The 20846-nt window shown below is 42.7% G+C and overlaps 1 protein-coding gene across 1 annotated transcript in view; it reads left to right on the forward strand.

Annotated features, from left to right (window-relative positions):
• The window catches only part of NTSR1 (neurotensin receptor 1), a 258680-nt gene that overhangs the window by 154605 nt on the left and 83229 nt on the right, over positions 1-20846 (forward strand). The window contains exon 2 of the mRNA XM_077460307.1: positions 5677-5878. Within this exon, the coding sequence (XP_077316433.1) occupies positions 5677-5878 (202 nt within the window). The remainder of the gene's footprint in view (positions 1-5676; positions 5879-20846) is intronic.

Below are 20846 nucleotides of genomic sequence, written 5' to 3' on the forward strand. Positions count from 1 at the left end.
GTTCCAAAATGCATCTGGGACAATGTTCTGTAGACCAGTGGTCATCAACCCTGTCCTCAGGACCCACTAGCAGGCCAGGTTTGCAGGATAACTGAAATATATCACAGGTGATATAATTTGCTGCTCAGTGATTGCAGTATTCTAGTCATAAACCGGATGTGACAAGAACTGTGACTGCGACAGAGTAAACCAAACATAAGTAGGTGAAAGTAAGTGATTTTATTAAGATAAATGCATATAATGTGAATACACCACTAATACCAAACAGAGTGAGAAAACCTAATAACAGTGACAACAAACCAACCAGTATATATATCAAAGGGGATACCAGAATCGTAGTCAAGCTAGGCCAGGGTCATAAACAGGAGGTCAGCAGATGGGGGAACAGCAAAGAAAAGACACGGGAGATAGAAGAATGATGCTCACCCTGAAAATACAACACAAGGAGATGGGGGAACAAGGTGAAGAGATCAGGTTGCAGGACTAGGTTCCAGGGATGCAGGAATAGACAGGATCAGGTACAACAGGTTCAGGATGCAGGAATCAAGAATCAAGGATCAGGATAACAGGTAACAGGATGCAGGTCGGGGCTCAAGGACAAAACCAAGGCAAACATGTGAGTGCTTGCCGGGTATTTATAGGCCTGTGATTGGCCTCAAGTGACACCTGATTGCAGGAGGTGCTGTCTGCTCCACACTGCCTGGATCCATCCACTGGTGGACACCAGTACAGCAGCCCAAAGATGACATAACATCAGCAGGGAAAAGCTCTCCTGACAGTTCCAAATTGCCAGGAGACACCTGCTTGTGGACCTCAGTACTGCACGCCAAAAGACAGATATTACCAGCGGATGGAACATTTCCTGACAATTCTAGTCTGCATCTCCCCAAGGTAATACATAAAACCTGGCCTGTTAGTGGGCCCCGAGGACAGAGTTGATGACCACTGCTGTAGAAAACTCCTTATTAAGTAGAAAAAAAGCACAGGATAGAAACACATCAATATCTCATCTCAACTGTGAAGCCTAGTGGTGGAAGATTATGCTGTGGTTTGCTTTGCTGTCACAGGCCCTGCACAGCTAGTGAACCAAATAATTGAAAACTACATGAGGAAGTTTTACAGGGGAATGCCAGGGCAGGCTAAGATTGAGGTTGATTGTTTAGCAGACACTGTGTGCTTTCACATGGTTATAGCTATATTATAAAGGTACCAATAAGCAAATATATAATTAAAATGTGAGTTTTGCTCGTAACCATGGGAGGTTTGGTACAGAGGAGTCTACCATTACTGGTCTATGGATTTCCCACACAGGCACATAGGGGTAGATTTCCTAAGGCGGGTGGAGGGTGGGCACTAGGGATATCACTAAAATCAAGTTCTATATTCAACTGTTCATTCCACCTGTTTTAATCTGCTTGAGTTTTACCATTTTAGCTTGGTCAATATAATAAATCGGCTATTAAAACTGTAATTATGACCACACAGTGGTCCACACCACACCACACCAGATCTCAACGTTTCCCAGTACTTGGAGCACAGTGTGCACGTGGAATTTTTGGTAAAAAGATGTAAGGGGAGTTGTTCCTGAGCTTAGTAAATGAGGTAAAGCTTTACATTGCAAAGAATACCCAATTGGGTGCATGGACATAAAAAAAACAAAAAAACTAAATTTTCTCTTGCACATGATTGTATTCTGGAAATAAGCAGAGCACATTTACTAAGCTCTGGAGCAACTGCACTTGCAGAGTGCAACTGCCCCCCTTCTAGTACACAGTCTTATATTGACCAAGCAAAAATGTTAAAACTCAAGCAGATTAAAACAGGTGGAATAACACTTGAAAAGTTGAATATAGAACTTGATTTTAATGCTATCCCTAGTGCCCACCCTCCAGTATATTATACAAATCAGAGATTACAGAGTCTGGCCCTTAAGGACACGTGCAGGAAAAATCTCCATCATTTTCAATTAACATTTATTTAAACCACTTAACCTGGTGGCAATTAGCAGTAAAGTCAAGTCTTGTCTCGAGTAGACTTATACACGTCTTGACTGCTAATGGCCCTGTGGAGGTAAACCAGAGTTCTATGATAAATCGTTCACTATTTCTGTAATTAATTAACCGAAAAAAAGTATTCTGCATAGAAATAGCCACAATTTATCTCTGTTGTGGCATAACATTAATTTCCTGGTACACTTCCTCTCTTTGTCACTTCTACAAAATGGTGCCAACATATATTTGTCATACTTGGTTTGTTGTATTCTTGTATACACATTTGTCAGTGCACCCTCTAGTTCAGTGGTTCTCAACTCCTGTCTTCAGTACCCACTAACAGGCCAGGTTTTATGTATTACCTTGGGGAGATGCAGACTAGAAAACTGCAATCACTGAGCAGAAAATATCACCTGTGGTGTATTACAGTTATCTTGCAAACCTGGCCTGTTAGTGGATCCTGAGGACAGGAGTTGAGAACCACTGATCTAGACAGAGCCAGATTAAGCCCCCTTTCACACTTATAGGACTTGCCCCACGATTTTGGACTGCAAAATCGCAATGACAAGTCATTCTGCATGACTTTGAATGACTGCCATTCATATTGGCGTGACTTCAAGTCGTGCCGACTTCAAAGTAGTTCCCGCACTACTTTTTTTCTGAAGTCAGATCAAAGTCAGATTCCGTATGAACTGATCCGACTTTGGCATGCGACTTGTGCATGAAGGGGAACTCCACACCACTTTTTTTTAAAGAAAAAAAACAGCATGGGTTCTCCCTTCATGAGCATACCGGGCCTTCGGTCTGGTATGGATTTTAAGGGAAACCACCACGCAGAAAGAACAGCATGGAGTCCCCCCCATAATTCATACCAGACCCTTATCCGAGCACCAGCCTGGCCAGTCAGGAAAGGCTTGCCCGCCTACCCCAAATCACCTTGCCCCTATGTTGATGAGGACAATGGCCCCTTCCCAACAACCCTGGCTGTTGGTTGTCAGGGTCTGCGGGCGGGGGGCTTATCGGAATATGGGAGCCCCCTTTAATAAGGGGGCCCCCAGATCCCGACCCCCACCCTATGTGAATGAGTATGGGGTACATCATACCCCTACCCATTCACCTGGGGGGAAAAAAAGTGTCAATAAAAAAAACACACTACGCAGGTTTTTAAAGTAATTTATTAGGCAGCTCCAGGGTCTTCTTCCGACTTCAGGGGTCTCTTCCGACTTCTCTGCTCTCTTCTCCCGCTCTTCGGTGTCTTCTCCCACTCTCCGATGCTTTCTGCCTGGCTCCTCCGCTATCTTCTTCCAGCTCTTTTACAAGCGTTGGCCCGGTCTTCTTTGTCGTCGTCATCTTCTTCTTCTCTTCTGTCTTCCGATGTTGACACCACGCTGTATAGGCATGGGGCGTGGTCACCGGGTGATGTCACCCAGTGACCCCGCCCCCTTATGATGCCAGAGTGCCATCATGCCACGGGCTGTGACATCATAAGGAGGCGGGGTCACCAGGTGACATCACCCCGTGACCATGCCCCATGCCTATATAAATCGCTGTGCACCACGCACAATGCATTACAGTGGGAGAGAGCATTGTGTCAACATCAGAAGAAAGAAGAGAAGAAAGAAGAAGACGACGACGACGAATACTGAAGGGCCGGTATGCCCATGAAGGGGGAATCCATGCCGTTTTTTTTCTTAAAAAAAAAAAATTGGCGTGGAGGTCCCCCTAATTATTTGGTAATCAAAGTCGCGTCCCTGCTCATTGAAGTCATACTTCAAGTCGTGGGGCAAAGTCGGATCCACAGTCCTATGACTGTCTTGCCAAAATCGTGGCCGTGAAATCGTGTCAATGACTTTGGAGTAGCAAAAGTGTGAAAGGGGCCTAAGACCACACAGGGCCCCAGGCTTGATTATTACTTTGGGCCCCCCAAACACTTTTAGCAGGACCCGGTTGCGCTATCTTTATTATGTATTACAGATACTTATATAGCGCCGTCATATATAATATACATTCACATCAGTCCCTTCCCTCAAGGACCTTACACTCTAAGGTCCTTAACTCACCTTCCTAGATATGAGCCAATTTAGACAGGATCTATCCAATTAACCTACCAGCATGTCTTTGGAGTGTGGGAGAAAACCACGGAGTACCTGGAGGAAACCCACGCAAACACATGGGGAACATGCAAACTGTTGTTTAATATCTTAATTGACTATAAGCTCCTCCGTCTTCCATTGACTTCTTCTTTAGTGTAATAAAGTGTTCATCAAGCTTTGCTCAGTTCTGTATCATCAACACAACTTTTTACATTGCTAGAGACACCTGCTCTTTTAAAACCACCACATCCCACCTACAGTGGCCTCAACCAATTAAAACATCTCTAAACCAAACTTTTTTTTTTCTTTTCGTTTTGCCACCTGTGTCCCATTTGGGAGATATCCTTTCACTTGCTGGCAATGGTCACCAGGACAGTAAATCTCCCTAATGGAGACATAGACAGCAATTTTTAAGCTTACCAACAAGTTCACCTTTAAATGTGTATAAAACATAAATATATAATATATGATATCCTCACTGTTTTTCAATGAAAATATAAAAGTATGAAAGCTTTTGGAAGACCCCCTCGTGTGTATACATACGAGGGGTCTTCAAAAAGTTTTCGTACTTTTATATTTTCATTGAAAAACAGTGAGGGTGAGAGGAGTAGTAATTGGTCGTGTCTATGAGTGTCATGGTACTAGTCTATCTGACAAGCCGGCTGACCTTGAAGTTTAGTACGAGTGACGTAATTTGTGTAATTTAATTAATGTTTTTGAAATTCTTCATAAAAAGAGTTTAAAAAAAAATGTGTGGACATTTTTTGAGGAATTCTTAGATATACAGTCTATATTATTTGCCTAATAAAGTTCTAGATATAAACTCTTGCCCAATCCCTAATGCAGTACAGCAATTCAAAGAAATCAGATTAATGTTTATAATTATATCATCAGACTGCACTGCGTATTTAGATAAGTGGTGAGCACCTGGGAAGCTGTTCAGTTCTTCTTTTCTCCCTCCTCCCTGGTCTTTCTGTCAAGAGAAAACTGTATCTTAGAAGTCAGTTTTCCAAGTCGCATATCCAAGTCCTAACCTGCTACAGATACAAAACCACAATGGAGGAGATCATTATTATATACCCATAACCACCACCCGGCAATGTATTGCACAAGCCCTCCCATGGTAAAGCTGGTTGCAAGCTACCTTTTTCGGGTGAGCATGTTCTATACTAATGAGTCACTTATAGGTCTGTGCAGTATATATAGCAGGGATATGCAATTAGCAGACCTCCAGCTGTTGCAGAACTACACGTCCCATGAGGCATAGCAAGACTCTGAAAGCCACAAGCATGACACCCAGAGGCAGAGGCATGATGGGACTTGTAGTTTTGCAACAGCTGGAGGTCGACTAATTGCAATCCTGATATATAGCATACTAGCATACTGAGATAGGACAAGTCATTGCCACTCTTGTTATGTTCTAGGAAAGAGAAAGCACAACCTGTGAAAAAAGATGTATAAACATATTTCTCCCTTACGTTATGTATTTGAGTTGCATTTTTTGGTTGCCAAAGTTACGCTCCAAATTCATTTGATTCTTGGTCTGTGTTCCTAGCAGCTGTCTGACCAGTTCTCTCTTTCATATCTTTTAGGTCAATGCTTTCCTTTCCTTCATCTTTCCGATGATTGCAATCTCCGTTCTCAACACCATCATAGCCAACCAGCTGATCATTATGGTAAAACAGGCTCACCAGGAAAACCAAGTGTGCACCATCGGTGGACAGCAGACGGTCCTCAGCATGTCCATGGAACCTAGCCGTATCCAGTCCCTAAAGCATGGGGTCCGAGTCCTTCGTAAGTCTGTCTTTTTCTTATTGAGGTTTCAACAAAATAACAGCTACAAGGGAATTAAACCTCTACGAGCATTCAGATCCGAAAGGTCTAAGCCCACGTACACACGGTCGGAGATTTTGCCAACCAAATCCGTCGGATTTTGCCCGTCGGATTTAGTCAGACGGATTGTTTCCGAAACTGTTGCATACACACGGTCGGGCCAAGTTGGCGAAAAATCCGATCTTTCAGAACGTGATGACGTAATTTCGTTACGATGGGACTACATTCAGGCTAGTAGCCAATAGCTTTGATGTAGGAATTTGATCTGAGCATGTGTGGCACTTGGTCCGATCAAAATGCTCTACACATGATCGGATTAGGTCCGTCCTGCCCAGTTGGTCGGGAAATATTTCCAACATGTTGGAAAATTGGGTCGGACGGAGATTCGGACGGAATCAGTCCGATGCATACCACACACAGTCGGATTATCTGATGACACGGTCCGATAAGACTCATTCTGACAGATTCTCCGACCGTGTGTACAAGGGCTTAGTGAAGTTAGAATTTCTAATCTGCAGTCAATGGGGTTGATTTACTACAGGCAAATAGACTGCACACTATGCAAGAGCAGTTGCTCCAGAGCTTAGCAAATGATCAGTTATGCTGACTCCCATCATCCAATCACAAAAATGCTGTTTTTTTTAAATGTCATTTTATGTGATTTGGTATTTTAAAGTCCCAAAACCCCTCTTTCTCATGTATGTGATTGGTTATTCTTTGCAAAGTGAAGCTTTACCTCATTTACTAAGCTCTGGAGCAACTGCACTTACAGAGTGCATAGTCTATTTGCCTTTAGTAAATCAACCCCAGTGACTTAGGAAGCACATTATTTATTGACTCATTGGGGGTTATTTACGAAAGGCAAATCCACTTTCCACTACAAGTGCAAACTACAAGTGCACTTGAAATTCAGAAGGGGAGATCAGAAGTGAATGCTTCTATACTTCCATAGTATAGTTGGCCGTAAAGGGTTAACTCATCTTTAAAAAAAATAGAAAAGGTGAACTAACACCGTACACCCTCTCATCCTTCACCCCCGGTCCCTGCTGTTCTTACCTCAATGGGTGCTGAGCTGTCAGTGCCCATGGAGCCTGCGCATTGCTCCAGGGATTTGAAGTCCCCTTTCTTTTTCCTCTTTGTGCAGTACTTCCAGGATAGATGCTCTGTGCTGTCGATAACCAATTAGAATCCCTCTGATCTGTTCTGGAAGCTCTGAACAGAGAATAAGGAAAAGCAAGGATTTCTAATCCCTGGAGCATTGCACTGGCTGCGTGGGCACTAACAGCTCAGCACCCATAGAGGTAAGTACAGCATGGACCAGGAGGGTTGGGAGAGTGTGTTAGTTCACCTTTTAATTTTTTTTTCTGTAAAGGTGAGCTAACACTTTAAAGTTCTCATAATTATTATATATCTGTCTCCGACTATGACTGAATCAGGTGACAATCTATTAGCTATGGAGCAACCATAGATCAAGGCTTTTTATTTATTTTATTTTATTTCAGTTACTTATATAGCGCCATCAATTTACGCAGCACTTTACATAGACATTGTACATTCACATCAGTCCCTACCCTCAAGGAGATTACAATCTAAGGTCCCTAACTCACATTCATACATACTAGGGACAATTTAGACAGGATCCAATTAACCTACCAGCATGCCTTTGGAGTGTGGGAGGAAACCGGAGGAAACCCACGCAGGCACAGGGAGAACATGCAAACTCCAAGCAGGTAGTGTCGTGGTTGGGATTCAAACCAGACCCTTCTTACTGCTAGGTGAAAGTGCTAACCACTACACCACTGTAGTGGATAGCACTACAGATTTTTTTTCCGACAAACCAGAAACCATTTCTTGTTATTCTTCTGACAAGTCAGTGTTGGGGATGTTTGCAGCGTGACTACCTTAAAAATGTGACGGTTTATGGTTGCAGAGTCACCGAAAGATTCAGATGCAAAATTAAAGGAGGGTAAAGACCTGGGTGCACACAGGCAGAATGTCAAAAGACATTTGCCGGTTAAAAAAAAAAACAGCCGACATTCTGCCCGTGTGCATGTTGGTCGTTCTGACAGAAGCTGGCCCGCTTTTGTCGGACGCGCATTATGCTGGAAAACCAGCAGTCGACTGACTCCCAAAAAGAGCTCTCAGCCAATGGCAGAGAGCGCTGATCTGAGTGTTCTGGCTGGGGGGCCGTCCCCATCAGAACACATCTCAGTGGGGAAGATCACTGAACTAACCTCACATGGTTAGTACAGCGGCTCCAACTGGAGCTGACAAATGAACGAAAAAAAAAAAGGAATGCCCCGTACACACGATCGGACTTTCCGCCAACAAAACTGTGGATTTTTGTTCGAAGGTTGTTTGCTCAAACCTGTCTTGCATACACACGGCCACACAAATGTTGGCCAACAATTACGAACATGGGAACGCAGTGATGTACAAGATGTATGACAAGCCGAGTAAAAGGAAGTTCAATAGCCTGTGCGGTTCCTTCTGCTTGATTCCGAGCATTCGTGAACTTTTGTGCGATGGACTTGTGCACGATCGCACTTTACGAAAAACAACGTTTTGTTGGTGGAAAATTTGAGAACCTGCTAGCCAACATTTGTTTGAAAGTCCAAGAGCAAATGTTCGATGGAGCATGCACACGGTCAGACTTACCAACAACAAGCGCATATCCAACATTTCCCATCGGAAAATCCGACCGCGTGTATGCGGCATTATAGGTTGTACCTGGCTTTAATGAAAATCATTTGCACTGTTAAAATAATTTTAAACAAAATACTCAAATATGTGCCCAATAGTGACTATTTTCCTTTAATTAGTAAACTGCTCACAGCAAAGTAGACAGATTCCCTCTGAAACATACTTTCCATTTTCTGGCACGTTATTTTGAAAGGTCGTTCAGTATATTAACTTTGTAAATAATGTATATAATCTGTCTCTTTTTATAGTACTTAATATTTACATGAAGGAAATAAAAAGAGAAGATAAAATGATGGTATTTAGAGTCTTTCTGTAAACCCAAAAGAAAAACTGCCTGCTTAACTAGAGATAAAATAACACGCCATACTTCTTTATCTACAGGGAAATAGTGCATCATAATTCCAGGCAAACAAAACAATTTCTATCCTAAAAAGGCTATAAATCTATATAAACAAACGCAACACAAAGACATTTGTCAACCGCCAGTGAGGATTCTGGCCCCTTTCCTCATTAATTCTGCATTGTGCCGCAAAGGAAGTTTAGGCTTTGTACTGCTCCCTGATTACAAATGCAACGACTTCCACAGACTGAGTCTTCTATCAAAAGCGGTTTGCAATGCTGATCAGATAGTGAAAGCGAAGAGGAAAAGATGTTTTAAAAACAGTTTCAGTCTGTGGTATAATTGCACCAGAGGAGAATTAACTTTGCAACTTCTTACGATTTCATTTGTTTCCCTTTCTTTGGTGGCGTGCCCCTGGTCTGTCAGAACATTTGCTTATGCTGTTCATTGAAGGATGATGTAGAGCAGGCTGGAGACGGAGATGTCACTTTTCATTGTTATGTTCATTCTTGACACAAGCAGCAAGGAAAACCCATGTGTGTCTGTACACTTAGACCCAACAGCTAGAAGGGCACACAACTGTCCGGGCCAGGCCTGAATCTTTCCATAAGGCTGGGTGCCATGCTCAAGGGATGCATAATGCAGTATGGCAGCACTCTAGCGCTGTGTTCAGGTGCATGGACAGTTCCCTGAAGCTGAGTTCGGGCAGAGGCCTGGTGCTGTCTGTACTGCTCACTGGGACCACTTATCTGTCAATCATTTTGGTCTGATCTACATAGTTGCACATAAAATGCACTTTTTATCTTTCAAATCGTGTTTGCCCAGTGCTAAACCTTTCATGCAATTAATGAATTGCTGCATTTGTAAATTTCAAAAGCCAATATAAAGGAATAGTAGTGGTTAAAAAAAAAGCACTTGTGGGTTTAACTAATCATTTTTTTTATCATTCTCCTGAAGGGGGTGTAGCAGGGTGTGTGTCCTGTGCCTACATACTTTTACTAGTGTCCCTCATTACCATCTCAAAAAGTTGGGAGGTATGGGTACTGCACATGTAAACTAACACAGCACCAAAGTGCTGTCCTGGCTGTGTATGCACTTGAACAGAGTACCAGTGCACTGCCCATTCTGTACATGTGCCCTAACACAACACCAGAGCACTGCCAGTACTGTGCAATTGCTCAAGTATAGCACCAGAGCACTGCCAGTATTGTACAATTGCTCAAACACAGCACCAGAGCACTGCCAGTATTGTGCAATTGCTCAAACACAGCACCAGAGCACTGCCAGTACTATGCAATTGCTCAACACAGCACCAGAGCACTGTCAGTATTGTGCAATTGCTTGAACATGGCACCAGAGCACTGCCAGTACTATGCAATTGCTCAAACACAGCACCAGAGAACTACCAGTACTGTGCAATTGATTGAACACGGCACCAGAGCACTGCCAGTACTATGCAATTGCTCACATATAGCACCAGAGCACTGCCAGTATTGTGCAATTGCTCAAACACAGCACCAGAGCACTGCGAGTACTGTGCAATTACTTGAACACAGCACCGGAGCACTACCAGTACTGTGCAATTGATTGAACACAGCACCAGAGCACTACCAGTACTGTGCAATTGCTTGAACACAGCACCAGGACACTGTCAGTATTGTGCAATTGCTTGAACATGGCACCAGAGCACTACCAGTACTGTGCAATTGCTTGAACACAGCACCAGAGCACTACCAGTACTGTGCAATTGAGTGAACACAGCACCAGAGCACTGCCAGTACTGTGCAACTGCTTGAACACTGCACCAGAGCACTGTCCGTATTGTGCAATTGATTGAACAGAGCACCAGAGCACTACCAGTACTATGCAATTGCTTGAACACAGCACCAGAACACTGTCAGTATTGTGCAATTGCTTGAACATGGCACCAGAGCACTACCAGTACTGTGCAATTGCTCAAGTACAGCACCAGAGCACTACCAGTACTGTGCAATTGATTGAACACAACACCAGAGCACTGCCAGTACTATGCAATTGCTCACGTTTAGCAGCAGAGCACTGCCAGTACTGTGCAATTGATTGAACACGGCACCAGAGCACTACCAGTACTGTGCAATTGCTCAAGTACAGCACCAGAGCACTACCAGTACTGTGCAATTGCTTGAACACAGCACCAGGATACTGCCAGTACTGTGCAATTGACTGAACACAGAACCAAAGCACTACCAGTACTGTGCAATTGATTGAACACAGCACCAGAGCACTACCAGTACTGTGCAATTGCTTGAACATGGCACCAGAGCACTGCCAGCACTGTGCAATTGCTTGAACACAGCACCAGGGCACTGCCAGTACTGCATGTGCATCCTAAAATAGCGGTAAAGGCAGAAATCTGGTGCTGTGTTTGGGAGCATGCAGAGTATAGCAGCCCACAGAGAATAATGGGACCGGTAGTTCTGAAGATTGCTGACATACCTAGGGTGCGTTTCTGACCAGATGTTCAGGGAAGCACTGAAGAGGGGGAGGCAGGAGTGAATCAACAGCCAGCAAGGGAACCCAAAAAGAGGAGGATCCTAGCTGCTCTGTGCAAAACCATTACACAGAACATGTAAGTATACCATATTTGTTATAATAAATACATTTCCCTTTAAAATCACTTTGGTATGAAAATGATATCAGATGTTAGCCCCACTTTAATGAGCTAAAGACTGTCAGCCATTGAGGAAGAAGTCCAGCCAAAGCTAGTTTGGTTGGGCTTCTCTAATGGATCACAAGATTGCAGTTCATTTTGCACTCCTGTGACCTGTTTCCAGCAGAGAGTGGACTGAAGTCCACTCTTTGCTGATGTCACGGATATTAGTCCAGGCACAGCGTCATCCAGACAATGGAAGTCAGGATTCACCCGGTGCCTGGATTGACTGAGAGCCTGAGACGGTCACTCTGCCCCCTCTACAGCCCAGCGCTCCAATGAGCTAGGAGGAAGAAGAGCAGAGAGCTGTAACTGACAGTCTATAGCTCTCTGCTCACGGAGCTCTTGATGTTCGATCGCTCGGTATTCAGTGCAGAGGTGCCGGGGGATAGATGCAGCATCGGACCCATGCTGCATCCACAGAGGTAAGTATAAATCTGAAAAAAAAAAAAAGAAAAGAAAACCAATACTTCTCTTTTAAACAGCACTCAGCTATGTGTGAGAAGAGAAAGGTGGACTGTTTCCTGAGAACCTCTAAAGAGTTTCTGTTGCCGGTCCTGTGACACATTATAACATGATCGGAGATTTGCTTAAATTTAAGGATTACAAAATTTCACCAAATCCCAGGACAGTATACGTAACAATATCAGTACACAGATTGCAACATAGTCACCAGTAATACCGAGACCCGACTTTGGAGGATTTAGAGCTTTGTAAATGATAAATGAGTCTGTCTTGCAGCCCAGTGCGCTTCAGATCCTGCGACTGTGATATCGGCCCTGACAGCTGCACTCTTCCCCCCCAAAATAAAATGATAAGAGGAAGAGAATGTTGTGCAGTACCCTCAGCTCATGTGTGCAGAGTGAAGGGAGTGTATACACATGAATATTTTAGGGATTTTACTGAAAGAATAAATGATTTATCCACTTTAAATAGAAGGAAAGCCTGCAAAAAGCACAGCGGGAGTGGATTTGAGACAGTTTAGGTAACAAAGCAAACACGAAGCAAAATGTGCTTTTGTTTATAGCATTAAAGGATAAGTGCACTTTAAATCAAAGCGTACCCCTCCATAGATGTATACTTACCTGAGGTAAGTTACTTCCATCCAATAGATGCAGCCTCCAGTGTTTACGTTCAAGCCACATGTGTGCATTACAGCCCTATAGACTTCTATGGGATTATCTCAGAATGAATAGAAAGTCAGGGAAACATCTCCCCATTTCTTGTCTATATGAGGGATATTTGATAGAACAGGAAGTGAAGGGAGATCTACCCAATGGGGATAAAGGCAGAGATAATATTTTCTAGTAAAGTGAGGAAGTTTTAGAATGTCCGCCAAGGTTTTCTGTTTCAATTTTACATCCGTAATAACAAAATTGGACATTCTGAAAATGACTAAATTGTTTAGTAGTACTGCAACGCCGGCAGTGCATAAGATCTGGACAGACAGACCAATAAGGCTCAGGTAATATGCCTCATAAATATCAAAAATAGAAAACAATACGAAGGTCAATTGAAACCAACAGGACATTTGAATTTGTATTATATTGCACCCTGAAGTAGAATAACGAAGAATCAAACCAGGCAGTACCTCAGTGATGCAGGTTTGTTAACAGCTGGGAACATACAGGTTTATGTTCAAAGTATTACAAGATGCAGGTCTAATTTATACAGTTTCTTCCAATGCAAGCATATTAGGTACAACATGATTGGTTGCTAAGATGTACGTCAATGTAACTAACCATAAATCTGACGCTTGTCATACAACCAGACAAACTTATTCATTCCCAGAATTCCTACATGTTTACTAAAATGATTCATAACTGTTTTGTCGATGGCTTTACCCATTAAAATACTTGTATAGAGACAATATGGCACCCAGTCATGTTAAATCAAACCCTTCTTGTCCTGATAAGACTTTACCAACTCAAGGATAACAGATTTACGACTTTGGGAAAATGAACTTGCAATCGCCCCACCTTATGTGTTATATGTCCTGCAGTTTTTAACTATACAATCCTATATGTATGTATTCATATATTGGTTTCACAAAAGAGTAATATATTATTTACAAATTATATTACACATATACACATATCTACACTTACAAAGCTAACTGCTTTTTTCAATATTTTCTAATTTTTAATATATACATACATACACATCATTGTTCTCTTATTCAATGTATTTTAACAGTTTTAATGAGGGCGCAAGCAGACCTTTTAACCCTGTGAAGCTAAATTAATGTACATAACTTTCCCATATTCTACATAAAACTTCTTATACTTGACAATGTTTATTTATTACCTTTAAGGAATGTTATCTTATCAGACTATAGTTCAACTGCTGTCAGTGTTTCTCTTCTTAATTAGTGAATTTAAAAACTATGAAGTATCCTAATAAACTTTCACCCAGTAAACCTCGTGACCTATAAAAATATCAGAAAGAAGCAGAGAGGTCATCTAAACTTCAACATTTAAAAATGAAGACATTCTCTATATTAATGGAATAACATAGTATACATTAAAAAATATTAATAACTATTGCTTTACTATTGAATAATAATATTGATAAGACCACTACTATATAATAATAATAATATGAATAATAATTATATTATCAATAAAACATATGCAAATTAATATGAATAAATATATTGGTTAATATGACATTCTACTACAGCCCACTAGTGGGAAACTCAAATGCTACCTTCAAGGTACTCCGCTATACCATAACGACCACTCAACAGGAAATATATACAAGATCATAATGAGTGGAGACTGAGAAACCCAATCACCACCCAAGATAACCATGAGTAGTAAGAAAAGGGAAGAGGAAGAGTCAGACCCCGTCCAAGGGCCCAACTGGCCACCGCCACCCCCCATCATGGAGCAGAAGGTTGAAGGTAGTGGATCCAAAGGTCCAAAACTCTCTCAAACCTTGAGGTAGTACCTTTCAATTTACATTTCATCACTGCCATTTCTACCAGCAAGCTTCTCCAGGCAATTGCCACTGCAATTTTGGATGCCATAAACATAAAACAAAATCAAGGTTTGAATGTGCCTGTGAACTCCTTCTATGGGTTTGTTAAGTAATGCCACCTTGGGGTCTTTACCAACATTTATCATGACCTCTGAATAAATCAAGGCTTGCGCTCTTATCCAAAATCGCCGGACCTTGGGGCATGTCCGCCAAATGTGATGTTCATACAATTTGTGCCCCCTTTTAAGGAAATTTCCTCTCAATTCCTGTCCAAGCGACAAGTGTAAATAAGGAAAATTAACTTTCCTTTATGGGGAACACCGAGAGCAGTATAAATTTGACAGTGTCTCCCCAGTAAGGATACAAACATAAGAGGAGGGAAGAGGAAGAGTCAGACCCCGTCCAAGGGCCCAACTGGCCACCGCCACCCCCATCATCGAGCAGAAGATTAAAGGTAGTGGATCCAAGGGTCCAAAACTCTCTCAAACCTTGAGGTAGTACCTTTCATAATGCTAACCAGCTTTTCATTGATCACAATCCAGGTCAATTTGCGTTTCATCACCGCCATTTCTACCAACAGGCTTTTCCTGGTAGTTGCAACTGCAATTTTGGATGTCATAAACATAAAAAAATCAAGGTCTTGAGTGTGCCTGTGAAATCCTTCTATGAGCTTGTAAAGTAATGCCACCTTGGGATCTTTATCAACATTTATCATGGCCTCCGAATAAGTCAAGGCATGCGCTCTTATTCAAAATTGCCAGACCTTGTGGCATGTCTGCCACGTGTGATGTTAATGCAATTTGTGCCCCTTTGAAGGAAATTTCCCCTCAATTCCTGTCCAGATGACAAGTGTAAAAAAAGGCAAATTAACTTTTCTTTAGGCCCCTTTCACATGGGACGGATCCGTGATGATCCGCCCCGTGAACATCCGCTTGCTTAGCGGGGATCGCTCCGTTGATCCCTGCTGAGCCGGTGGATGACAGGGTGGTCCCTGCACACTGTGCAGGGACCACCCTGTCAGATCTCCACTCTCCTCTATGGGGGATCAGATGAACACGGACTGTCTGTCTGTGTTCATGCGATCCACTCTGCAGACGGATAGAAAAATAGTATTTTCCTCCATCTGCAGAATCGGACCATAGCAGAGACGGATGATATCGGGTGTCTGTGGTGTTCATCCGCTGACACCCGCTATCCGATAGGGATGCATGCATGTCCGTATTTCATCCGAAAACGGATGGATGAAATAGGGACATGCAGTCCGCACGTGTGAAAGGGGCCTTATGGGAACACCGAGAGCAGTATAAATTTGAGAATGTCTCCCCAGTGAGGATACAGACATCATTTAATACTGAACAGAAATTCAAACTTTTCCCCGATCTATTTAAAATGTAAATTGTGGCTGGAGGCGGCCTTTAAATCCAGCATCAAAGCCATGGTCATTTTTTAAGCCAAACATCAAAGACAATTACATTTTAAGATGAGCACAAAAGCCACAGCCCTTTTGTGAAGTGGCAAGAAAGAACACTGAACAGACGCTCCAGTGTAAAAAAAAAAAAAACTGAAAACTGTTTATTAGAAAAATGTAAAAGCTGGACTCAAAGCATATGCATACAGTCTCGGACTAAAGAAAGTTCCACAAAAAACAATAGTGTCCAAGAAAGATGTCAAGTTTATTGAAGTAATCAGACAGATCTTACATGGCGCCGAGCAGTAATCCCAAGCAGTGATGGAAAGTTAGCAGGCTGAGATCAGATGTAGTGTGCCGATCTCCAGTCAAACATCCAGCAAACAGAGGGAGATAGATGGCTGCCAGCCACAAAGGGGCGCCATTGTAGCCTTCTAACTTTCAATTAGCACCTGGGATTACTGCTCGGCACCATGTAAGCTCTATTTGATTACTTCAATAAACTTGGCTTCTTTCTTGGACATTATTGTTTTTTGTGCAACTTCCTTTAGCCCAAGACTGTGTGTATATGCTTTGAGCCCAGCTATTACATATCCCATTAATACAACAGTTTTCTGGATTTTTTTTTACACGGGAGCGCCTATTTAAGGCACCTTTCATGTCTGCCCAAAGCTATCCATGCACCTGGCTCTGCACCTGGCTGCGGTTACTGTTTACATGCTTGTGTTGGGGTTCAGCACCCAGCCTTCTTTGTAGTTATTACCCCTTTTATTGTGGCACATCAAAACCACGCTAATTTTTTTAAGCTAAACACCAAAGACATTCTAATTTTATTTAGCTCACAATCAAAGACCACACCCATTTTGTAAAGTAGTACATCAAAACCACACCAATTTTCTTTAAAGCTTAGCTTTAAAAACACTCTAGTTTTGTTAAGGTGAGCAAAGCCCCATCCATTTTTGTTAAGCCTAGCATCAAAAGCACACCCATTTTGTTAAAGTGATACTAAAGCCTTGTTTGTTTTTTTTAAAATAACAAACAAGTTATACTTACCTGCTCTGTGTAGTTGTTTTGCATATAGCAGCTTGGATCCTCCTCTTTGGGTCCCTCGCCGGCGCTCCTCCTGGTCCACCCAAGCAGGCATGCTCCCAACCTGCGGCTCGGTGGCTGTGATTGACAGCAGCGGAAGCCAATAGCTCCCGCTACTCCCAAAAGCCAATTTGGAGTGCGAGTCCCCGGAGCGGTTCTCGAGGACATTGCTGGATCAACAGGGGGCTCAGGTAAGTATTGGGGGGGATGGGAGATCTGCTGCACACAGAATGTTTTTTACCATGAAGATAAAAAATCCTTGTGCCTTTACAACCACTTTAAGCCCAGCATCAAAGCTACATCCATATGTTAAGTTAAGCATCAACGCCAAACCTATTTTGTTAAGCTAAACATCTAGCCACATCCATTTTGATAAGCCAAGACTCAAATCCACACCCATTCAGTTAATTAGCGTATTCAAGCCACATATAGGACACACCCACATCAACTCCTGGAACTGGTACAAGTGACTCCCATAGCCTGCCCTGTAACTAAAAAGGGTCAAAGGATCATGGGACATATAGTATCAGGACTGAAAACAGGAAGGAAGGAAACAGGAAGCCAGGAGCAGGCGTGACATCACAGACACAGAAACCTGCTGTATACAGCTAAAGGAGGTAAGTTACAGGCAAGCTGACGGTGCGGTTGTGATTTGCATGCAAAATTAGTTGTTTGTTTTGGGGATGAAAAGCTGGAGTTCTTCTTTAAGCATCAAGACCACACTCTTATTTAAGTTTAGTATCAAAGAAATTCCCATTTTGTTTAAAGCAGCGCCTCAAAGTTTAACCCGTTTTGTTAAGCCGAGCATCAAAGCCACACCAATTTTGTTGCGTAACGCATCAAAGCCACACCTGTTTTGTTGCGCAACGCATCAAAGCCACACCTGTTTTGCAAATCTGAGCTGTTTTGCCAAAATAGAGACAACCAAGAGGTCTCAAAAATTACGTTAAATGACTACTAGAACTACATGATTTTTAATGTAATGTAATATAACTCCAAAGTCCCCAAGTCACAAAAAGCTGTTACTTGGGATTCCAGCCAAAATGTTTTAAAAATATTTAAGATTAGGTAATTTTTAAGGTAAAGATTTAAGGTAAGGGAATATCGCTAGGGCCGCCATAGTCTTTTTTGCTTAGATATTTTTTTTGGGGGGGGGGGGGTTTTGACAGTATACCAGCCCTTTAGCTTTAAAACATATGCAATAGTTTGTCTTGGCCTTTGGTAGTTTGTGTAAATATCTCGTCTTAGGCAACATTCGATTGCAGTGATCTCTTCTCATATTTGTGCTGGATAAGTCACAACTGTTTTCCTTGTAGAGCTTATCCTTCCTTGGCATTTGCTTTAAATTAAATTCTCGGAGATAGAAGCGTTCTCCCATTCCTGCTCAAGTCGGCTCTTCTGTAAACAGCGGTGGAGCAGAAGCTGCGTGTTTATAGAATCTGCAGATCACCACCGAAAAGGTTTAAAATGACAAGTCTGGAATGTCAGCCAGATGAAGTGACGCATCTTTCTTCTGTAGAGAACATCTTCCAGGGATCAGGGATGGTCTGTAATTCACAGCTCCAGGAGCAGCAGTGCCCGGCTGTTGCTCCACCCGTACCACAGATTCAATCCTCTGGTGTTACAGGCCTAATAAATGGTTATTTTGTAAAAGGGTTATTGATTACGTCGGTCAAATGCTGGTAGGTCACAAAACGGCTTCTTGTGCGGTTCGGAGTGGTCCCCACTGTTAAAGCTACTGATGGACTATAATTAAAGTGCAACCAAATATAAAAATTATTTTTGGACAGAGTGGAGAGAGATTCAAACCCCTAACAGATTTGTATTGCTCTTCGTGTGAACATTCGAAAAATTCGCCCATTCTATTTCTCCTGCTTACCATTATCAAATAGTGAAAGTAAAAAAAAATGTTTTAACCAGACAAACCTTGCAGTAAGGCAGCCCTTTCATTTTGAATGTGCAGTCAAGGGACAGCAACACAAATGTTAAGGGAATTGCACCTCTTTTTTTTACAACACAGCACATCACATCTGTGGCACTACCTCCTGCAGGAGCCGCTAGTACTTTGGGTCCTTTGCTCTTGGTCTAGCCTTGTTTAAAGCCTCAACCTCACTGAATCCACCAGGATACCTCGAATGGGCACACAAGAATTAGACTCACAACTCTATAAAAGATAAACAGGCTGTATTGACAGGTTAAAGACATAATACAGTAAATATATTAAATATAAAAGGATATAGGCACTTTGACAATCAGCATGAACACAAGGTTAGAGGTAGAACTTAACCCTTCATATAGTTTAGTAAAATATGCAAACTCCAGCTTACACTGTAACCCACCAGGGCATAAACAGTAGCTCTCCTAATGAGGAAAAAAAACGCCCCAGGTGGCCAAACAAGAGTAAACAACCGTAGAACAACTATGCCACTTGAGAGCTCTCAAACAAAGGGGCTAGGCTTAGAACTGCCCTCAGGATAAAATGATTTGGGCAAGTCTTTGTGATGGATCGTCTGCTGGCTATGTTGGGGCCCTTTAAGCATGTTGGCGTACAGGGTGATCAGAAATTGTCAATAAATTGAGCATTGCAGCAATGTATCATGGATGTTGAACTTAATGAAAGAGGGGAGCAGATGAATAGAGAAGGGAGCAGACCCAGATGCAGCATCCCTGTGCCAAGATGTACACGATTAAAACAGATGTAACGGTGGGCACAGCTGCAAAAGTAGAACCCAATGGTGAGAACAATGTTGGTGCTCTATCTAATATGGCATGGGCATTCACAAAGCAGCAAAAGAGGGAGGGGGGGGGGGGGGGTCTGTGACTGTAAGTTGTTAGCAGGCGGACGCAGCTTAATGCTGGATGTGTGACCCTCTCACCAATTTTGTTCTCAGCAGTCCTCTGATGATGATTGGTTAGATGAACAGTGGGGGGCCCTCTAATCCTGTAGTAGATTTATGGTAGCAGCAGGTGAGGTGGCGACCTCCTCAGCAGATCTGGGTGACAACAGCCTGGATACAGCATGCATCTTGGAGTAGCACCTGGACAGTTAATGTGCAACAGACTCTCTCCGGTCCAACCACCTGGCTCTTAGGTACAGCAACATCCAGCGAATTTAGCTCAAGGCCCACTCACTTAGCACAGCTCTTCTTGCCCCTTCCTTCTCCATTTGCCAATGCTTTTCCCCAGCTGCCCCGTTCTTTCCAGGGCTTATATTTTTTGACCCCTCGTGCTCTCAGGTGTTTTCAGCATTTCCATCCAAATAAAATACACTTTCAGCCTTCAGGCTTATACATGCATCACTCCTGGCTTACACATACTGCAGTGCTGCTCAGGCATTCCACTTTAGGCCCTGGTCTGTCTCCCGTAGACCATTTCCTTGCCAACATTGTCCATATAGATAGACTGCTCTGCCCTCAGGCTTGGGTCTCTGGCTTTCCCAGTGTACACATGCACTTTCTGGGTTCTCTCTTGCACACCTGGAGCCTAGAACCAGGGTCAGGTGTCTACAAAAACACCAGCACACACCTGACCGATTAGTGTGTTAGCAGTTCTAAAAATCTGGACGCAGGATTGGAGATTTAATCCTACCCGGTTCTCTAAGACAGTGGTCATCAACCCTGTCCTCTGGGCCCACTAACAGGCCAGGTTTGCAAGATAACTGAAATACATCACAGGTGACATAATTTGCTGCTCAGTGATTGCCGTATTCTAGTCTACA

This window comes from Lithobates pipiens, unplaced genomic scaffold (genome assembly GCF_037356315.1).
Source record: "Lithobates pipiens isolate NorthernLeopardFrog02 unplaced genomic scaffold, aLitPip1_a1.2 Scaffold_28, whole genome shotgun sequence".
NCBI classification, from domain to species: Eukaryota; Metazoa; Chordata; class Amphibia; order Anura; family Ranidae; genus Lithobates; species Lithobates pipiens.